The sequence below is a fragment of the Pteropus alecto genome, unplaced genomic scaffold (genome assembly GCF_000325575.1).
Source record: "Pteropus alecto unplaced genomic scaffold, ASM32557v1 scaffold185, whole genome shotgun sequence".
NCBI lineage: Eukaryota > Metazoa > Chordata > Mammalia > Chiroptera > Pteropodidae > Pteropus > Pteropus alecto.
The window spans coordinates 33,162-41,740 of record NW_006438088.1 but is presented as its reverse complement, the minus strand read 5'-3'; the positions used below and the strand labels follow the sequence as shown (position 1 = coordinate 41,740).

The window sequence follows — 8,579 nt, the reverse complement described above, 5'->3', positions numbered from 1 at the left end:
AGAATGGGTATCACAGAAATTTTTTGTCCAAAGGGCAAGTGATGGTAATACTGAGGACATTTTAAGTATAAAGGGGCAGCTGAGGACATTTTCATTTGAAGTCGCATACCCAGGACACCTTACTGTGCCTCCCAAGAGATCACATCACAGGTAATTTCTTTTGGTAGCACTATTTGTTTGTTTAGGTTTTTTTGGTGATTTATCCTGTCAGGATTTTGCTAGAAATTACAGATGGATCAAAGAGCTTGAAGAATTTCCATGTTAACACTATTGTATCAGTTTTAAATTAAATGTAAAAAGTGTGTTTTCTGGGTAAAAAGACCTGCCCTTTGGGATCTTGGCTCCATTGATTAGGTTGTGGGCAACAGAGTTGGATAAAGCAGGCCAGAAAGTCACAGGTGGGGATGTCGAGGACTTGCAAAAAAATGAAATGCATGGTCACATAGTTCATGGTTTTGATTTCTTTATTCTCCACATAAATCTTTAGATAATACATTCAGAGGTTTATCTAAATCTGTGCCTCATTTAAATATTAACATTGCCTTTTGATTTATTTGAACTTTTGAGTCTTCAGTCATATGAAATGAAAGAGAACATTTTTTTAAAAGTCCATATACCCAACACAATTTTTTCTTAAACATTTTGGTAAAAGTTAAAATAATTTTTGTATTTGAATTTGTTTTGAGAAGTTTCCTAACTTTTGAAATAACCTTATAAAAAGATCTTTAAGCCGAATGATATTGTAAGTTGATCTCTTTCCAGTTTGGCATACAAGATGAGAAAACTGATGTGATCTGAGGATTTAAGTAGGAAGGAAGACGTAGAACTAAACAAAGTGTAGGAGCAGGCTCAGTTATAACCTTATTCAGTCGATTCCTGAATACATTCAGCTTTGGGGTGTCTAGTCTTTTATATTCGATAGTTTCATATTTAGCCAAAGAATCTGTGTTTGCCATTAAAGTAGCTATAACTTGAAATATGTACTTTAGAATACTAGAATCAAGTAGGGCAAAAGTGGGGAAAATGGGGTCAGAAAAAAGTCAGCAACACAGTTGTTGAAAAAGCCAGGGAGATGAGAACATTCGTGAACAGCAAACTGCAAACTAAGCTGCTGCCTCTCTATTCAGGTTGGGCAGGGGTTTTTTTTGTTAGAAATTCTCATTCAATTTTAATGCCAACAGTTGTACAAAACCTGGGGTCCAGAAAACAACTGTAGTTAAGTCCTGCTGTTACTTAAACGTGACATTTTTACGAAGGGAGCAAAAAACAATGTGAAATTGTTCTAGGATGATATATATTTTAATAGTGACCTTAAATCACAGAATCTCAGGCTCAGATGCTTATGTGACATAGCATCATCAATGTGATGTTGATGGGACATGTGAAAGTAAGGACAGAGCCTGTGGTCTGAGGCACATCACACTGCAGTACATAGGTTTATATAGATAAAGTCCAGTTAATTCAGCCGTGAACAGAAAAACTGAGGCACAAGTAGAAATACGCATCTCTTGTGTTCGGGTCATGGGAAAATGCAGTGAAGTGTAACATGGACGGCCGTCAATGCCTGAAAGGTGTTGGTAAGTATGACAAGAAATGGTGCAGCCAAACCACAGATTTTGAGAAGTCAGTGGGAGAAGGATGAAAAAATGCTGTTATTTCCTATGGAGGAGAACATATTTGACACTCAGGTGACCTGGAACATTAAAGTGTTTGTGGAAGGATGGAGTAGCTGTAGTCCACCTACTGAGAATTAAAGGAAAAATTTTTCAGAAAGATGGCTTAGGTGGGCCTTTTCTCAGGAAATGAAATGTGAAACACAACATGTTTGAGAGGTAAATTGTGGACCACTTTCTCTTTAAAATTATTTTTAAATTGTCTTAGATGAACTCCTTCAATCAGATAACAGGCAAGGTGACTAAAAAGTCCCATTCAGTCCATCTGACAATAGAAATTTTTTGTAGACCTTGATTCTCCTTCCCTAATCCTTAATTTCCCTCTTTGTAAAATAAGGCTGAGATGATTAAATACAGGAAGACAGTAACAGCTCAGTAAATACTACCAACTTAACGATTACATCAAAGTTGTAGAAAAGGCTTAAGAATAAAATACAATTTATTAAAGGAATATACACACAGATATGGGACATCTTTTCTCAAGTATTTTAACACCATAGCAATACTAAGTGGGGTATAATTTCTTCATGTGCTGAAAGACATGCCTTGACAGATTTTATTGGGTATGGCTATAGGTGACATCCTTCCATAGAAAAACAGTGTACAGCATCACATGTAGAGTACAAACATCTTAAGTTCACTCAGTCATTTCTCTAAACTGCCCCTGAGAAATTTAAATCTTTGCTTAATTCCAAACATTTAACAAAATACTTGAATCTTTCAGAAAATTAACCAATTTCTTCATTTTTCTAGAACTAACTTTTCATTTGTCAATGTATTCTGTTATATCTCCAACCCAAATTAAGCTCTTTGCTAAAGGAACAACCTGTTTCAGGTTCAGTCTGAAAGTAATGAGTTCTAGAGTTTTTCAAGAATTTTAAAAGATTTGTCACCTGTACGATGTAAAAAAAAAAAAAAAAACCCATTATGTAAATAGGAACATCATGTGCATGTAGACGGGAACCACACTGTACATTCCTCTCAGTAGAATAATTTCTAGAAAATGTATAATCTTGGTATTAAGTGATGATGGGAATAACCTTTAAAATCCTACAAATTAAAAGAGATGCTAAACTGGACACTGGTTTTAATACAAATGAATCTGCAAAATTGCTTTATGCTCTGGGAATACATAAGCCTGGCATTAGCTGACTGCACATTATACCATTTTATAGCATTAAATAATGGGAGAAACTGCTCATTTCATTGGATGAAAGAACCAGCTGATACTTAAACGTGACATTTTTACAAAAGCAGCACCCAGAAATCCACCAGTGTTCTGCATTTCGATTTAAGTGCATTTTTCTCTTCCACCAACATAGACTAATGTTGAAAACTGGTAACTATAAAAATGAACTATGTTCTGGACCATCAAGCTGTGTTGAGCAAATATAAGAAAGTACTAATTGTCCTTGTTCATTTTGCCCTCAGCCAAAAATTTTGGCCTGCCAGGTTCTCTGCTTCCACCTTGATTTCCCTTATCTCTTCGTGACCATGTTACAGCTATTTGTAATCCAGTCCGAATTTTTTTTCTCCCAAAGGTCAGCCTAATGAGGCAGCCACGACATGACAAGATGTCAGAGGCGTTGGAAAGAATACACATTCCCCTTCCCTGAGACATCACTGACTGGTTCATGAGGTTTATCATTTAGATATTCCTGCCAAAGGTAGCAGCTCATTGAAAGTATAAACTCACCTGAGGGCCATTCTCAGAAACAGGTTTATGGAGGGACAAGAAAAAGGAGAGCGCTGGAAGCTTACGGTGAAGAACGGGCCCAGAACAAGAGAAAGCTGTGGATAAGGTGGTACGGGATTGCCAGGGCCAATGGTTGGCTTCTAAAAAGTAAAGGGTTATTAACACTGCTGTTCTAAGGCCACCTCTCGAGATACTAAATTTTCCGCCTGGGCCAACTGCAAATTTCTATTTTCAGGGACAGCTTAACATAAATCAAATTTATGAAAGTCTTTAACCATATGCATTCTTCTCTAAAATTTCAAATATTTCACATACCTCCTAAGGAAAGTCTTTCTACAATAAATAAGAACAAAGATTTAAGGACTGTAGAATCTTCTAGGTTTTTAGTAGTTTTCTTAGCCCAGTTAAAAACAAAAGTTATAAATAGCCAGAACCCAATATGTGTATAAATTATAAATGACACATGTCCTTGCCCCAACTATTTAAGTTACACTTATAGATACATCCCATTGATGAGGTAGTCAGATTCCTCAGATGTAATGGGACGAGCTTTTTTAAGCTTCTGTTTCACCAGGCGCAGTCGGCAAGCAACCATGAGAAGCAGCAACGCAGTGATGGCCACACCCAGGGCCAGGGGCAGCACTGCACCTGTGAACAGGGTAGACGTGAAGAGGGTAGGCCAAGGATTAATAACAGGAGCAGCTTTGATTTGTCATAAGCACTTTGCATCCACTATTTCATTTAATCTGAAGAACTCAATTAAGTAGATACCTGTATTACCACCATTTTACAGATCAACTGAGGTGCAGCGAGATTAAGCGATTGGCCTAAAAGCACAAAGCTTGTAAATGGCAGGTCGGGGTCTCAAACCCAGAATTCTTTAAAACCAAATTCTCTATCAGGTTCCTACAAAATTTACCTAGCATCAGTGAGTACAAATGTTGCAGTCAGACCACCCTTACATCCACTGTAACACGCACTAGACAACGCAAAGATGCTGTAACCACAGGAAATTTTTTCATTGTCATAGATTATGGATTCATACACGGTCATTCTCCATTAAAATAAGTATGGACTAATTTCTGATTTCTTGTTCTAGTTAGGGCTTTAAAAATTTTATTTCCTTTTCTAAATCCAGGGAACCTATTTTCAGCTAGTAGACTCACTGTTGAAAGCTAACTATAAAATATGCTGGTGTAATTTTGGCTAAATGCAGTTGAGGGGAAAAAAATCTCAATTTTTTGGTTTTTCCTGTGGGACTGGCCTCAGGGTTTCTCCTGTGGGACTGGCCTCAGCCAGCCAGGCTAGAAGTGGCCTTAAAGGCTGCAGGGGACTGGAAGGGACAGGGCTGACCCCAGGTTGGTTTTTCCCCCCTCTTTATTTGATAAATTTAATATGTTACATTTCATAAATTTAAAGAGTACAGCATGTTACTTTGATACATTTATATATTATAATGATTGCCATTGAAGCAATGTTTATTACATCATTATAGTACAATATTATTGTCTATATTCATTATATTGTGCATTAGATCTCTACGGCTTACTGAGATAAGTCAGACAGAGAAAGACAATTATTGTATGACATCACTTATATGTGGAATCTAAAAACATCAAACCTGTAAAAAATAGATCACTCTCTTAACAAGCTCAGCAGGCTCTTAACAAGCTCAGTTTTTTGTCCAACCCACTCTGTAGTCAGCCAGTCTTGCAGGTGATGTGATGGAAATATTTTTAGCCGCAAGGGTCTTGCCTATTGGTGGAACTAGAGGAGCAAAAATCTCCATTGCATAAGTCGATTTTATAACATTTTCTTTCTTTCATTTATTCCCTCCTTCTGTACTGATTAACAGCCAGGTGCCTGACACGGAGCTAAGTGCTCGTAATCAAAGATAATGAGCTGATACTTAAGAGTGCCAGCACCGGTCTCAGGGCTCTATAGCTTATCACAACCACCATATGAGCTGGTAGAATTATTATCCTCATTTTATTAATGAGGGAACGAAGGCATCGAGAATTAAGTGACATATCTAAATCTGCACAGTAAGCAGTGGCCTAGGACACAGCCCCAGACAGCGCACTCAGAACACTGTGGTACTGCACCTCTTCAAAAGGTAAAGGAGGAAGGTTTTTAGTGACTTCAAGTCTGGGCAGATAGACATTTAAATTAAAAAATAAAAATAAAGTATTATAGTTACTGTGATAGAATTTCATATGAAGTACAGGTATAAGAAGAGTGGTCCATGTAGCTGGTTCGCTGGATTTTTGCTTGAGTGATCTGGATGAATGATGGAGCTTGTCCGGGTGGGTGTAGGAGATAAGCTTATTTTTTGATATTTTCGGATTGAGATTCCTAGAGGTGATCTGGATGGAATTTTCCGTTAGGCTCAGGGATTATTTGGGCCTAAATATGTGGGAGCCCGCTTTAGCATCAAGGTGGTTGCTGTAGCCACGAAGTGCGTGAGATTGCCAGAGAGAAAGGAAGAAGAAAGGGAGGCCAGGAACGAGGCCCCAAGAAACACAAACATTTAAGAGAGCAGACAAAAGGAGAGAACCAAAAGAACAGAAAAAGACACGTCAGGGAAATGCTAGGGCAACCAAGAGAGAAGGGTGTCTAGGAAGCAGAAGGAAGAGACTTTCAAGAGAAAAGTGCTCAGCTGAATCAGATGCTAAGGAGATTCAATCCAGGAAGGTGAAGCCTGGGGAGGCCACTGCACTCAGCGATCGGGAATCTATTTACAGAGAGATGGAAGAAGACTGAGGGACACTGCTGTGTTTTTCATGCAGTGGGAGAGATCTGAATGTGTCTGCAGCAAGCCTGGGGAGGCCACTGCACTCAGCGATCGGGAACCTATTTACAGAGAGATGGCAGACTGAGGAACACTGCTGTGTTTTTTATGCAGTGGGAGAGATCTGAATGTGTCTGCAGGCCGTACAGAAACAGATTAGAAACACAGGAGAGTTAGTAAATGATGGAGAAATGTACCTGAGGAGATAAGGGGCTATATCAAGGTCAGGGGAAGAGGCTGACCTGGGAACGGGGGACACCTTTCCTTTAGTACTGGAGGAAAGGAAGAGAGGGTGGGTGCAAACAGACGAAGGTTTACGTTTGGGGGGCAGGTAGCTGAAGTTCACTCCTGATAGCTTTGATGTTCTGGGCTTAACGCTGGTTCCAGGCATAGCTGGCCGCCTCCTCAAGACAAGAGGACCTGGAGCTGAGTCCATACGAATAGCATTTCAGCTACTGGTGTATTTGTAGAATCCCAGGCAAAACTCTGGAAGAAGATTCTGAAGAACAGCCTGGAAGTGTCTGGGCACAGGAGGAGGGGATGCGGAAGCTGAATTAGTGACTATTGGGTACCAAACCAAGTTTTGGGTAAAGCCGATATTCCCATAGAGAATTGTGAAAGATAAAAATCTCTGATAAACTGGGAGTCAAGAATTTGATTCTAGAGCTGGCCCATACATTCCACACATGCCAGCCCCTCTGGAGGGGGCAAGAATCACTGCTGAATTTCTGACAGTTTGGGCCTGAGCTACTAGTCTTCTTGTGGCCACCCGGGGAAGCCGGTTTTGATAGCACTAAGGGCCATAAAGGTGTCAGTCCCCTCCCTGCTCCATTTTCCTGTACTAGCCATGCTGGTTGGATATGTTACAAAGGAATAGGGCAAAAGAGAGAGTTTGGTCGACCTTTGCTCATTCACGGCAGGAAGATGCACAGGAGCTGGCCCTTCTAAACGTGGGTGACTTGCTTAAAGATGGGCACCAGTGCTTAGGCTACAGGGTCACAATAAAACAGACAAACTCTAGGGGAATTTCCTATTTGCTGAATCAGATGTGAGGCTGGGGCACTGTCAAACCTGGTTCCTGCTTAATGCTTTGATGACAAGGAAAATGAAACCTCCCATAGAGTACTTGCTAGAATGCTGAAAATTATTCTCGACTTTCTAGTCCTTAGCTACCACAGTTTCCTCAATGTGTTTTAGTATGAGTGTTTTGAGATTTAAATTTTTCCAACCCCTTCTATGACACAGCATGATAGTTTTCTCAGAAATCAGCTAAGGGGGTGAACTGGGTATTCTGTTCATGTGACTGGGATTGGCTCTTTTTATTTCAATGTCATGGACAGGGTAAGCTCAGCAGGCCAGGTTCCTGGGCAGCATCTAGGCATTTGATATCTGGAATATTTTAGCCATCTCTTGTTTAAAAATTATACAGAATAAAGTAAAAAAAGAAAACTTTTGTCAATGTTTAGATCTATAACTTAAGAATCATACTTTGTTCTCCTAAATTTTCTTTTTTTCACTAATTAGTTTGTGGGATTTAGGACTAAAACCTGCCTTCCTACAGGACTATATTGAAAGTGTTTTCTTTCTAGTTAAAAAGAACCAAAGTTATGGAATTGTGGTATTCTTCTTCCACTTACTAAATATTCCCTCTACCTCCTACACCCTTTCCCTGTTCCTTTTTATTTTATTTTCTGTCTTTGTCACTAGAACACTTGGAGAGAGAATTGGGTACTCTAAGACCCTTAGTCTTGTGTCATAAATAGTCAAAATAGCCATCATTTATATGGCTCATGTGTGAGCCAAGCAGTGTGCTAAATGCTTTCTATTAACTGGCTTGTTTATTCTCCCTAACAAACAACTCTGTGAGGCAGGTATAGTTATTTTCTCCATCTGACTAAGGAAATTGAGACCCAGAGAGATTAGATAAGCTGCTCAAGGTTATAGATCTTAGTGGTAAAGCAAGGATTTGACCTTTGGCATGTGACTCTAGAGCCCATGTTCTTGACCACTGTGCCACGAGTATGACTCTTTTCACAGAATGCTACACCTGGAGGGGACTATAGTCACCACCTCGCCCAACCAACTTATAAAAGAGGCTGAGGTCCAAAGATGTGAGGCGACTGGCTCGAGAGCTCAGAAGTGAAGCATGATAGAAGGGAAGAGAACACAGTTCTTCTGACCCACAGCTCGCTGCTCTTGTCACGAACTGCTGAAGCTCCATCCAATATCCTCAGCTAGAGAGTACGCGGCTCCGTAAATGTTTACACTCTGCAATGGATTTCCGAGGTGTGCAGTTACCTGTTTCTGGGGCTGGGTGTTCCCCTTCTCCTCTATCGCTCTTCGACTCAAAAACATAATTTTCCTCTTTTCTGTTCTTCCCCAAGGAAGCACTCTCTGTGGAAAATAAGTATAGCATGTA

General features: G+C 39.8%; 1 protein-coding gene across 1 annotated transcript in view; it reads right to left on the bottom strand.

Moving 5' to 3' along the window:
• Window positions 1-446: 446 nt before the first annotated feature.
• Window positions 447-8,579, bottom strand: part of LRP11 (LDL receptor related protein 11) — a 35,096-nt gene continuing 26,963 nt past the window's right edge. Inside the window, exons 8-9 of the mRNA XM_025049249.1 lie at window positions 8,459-8,554; window positions 447-4,017 (exon numbers count right to left, since the gene is read on the bottom strand). Coding sequence (XP_024905017.1) covers window positions 3,863-4,017; window positions 8,459-8,554 — 251 coding nt within the window. The 3' untranslated portion in view covers window positions 447-3,862. The remainder of the gene's footprint in view (window positions 4,018-8,458; window positions 8,555-8,579) is intronic.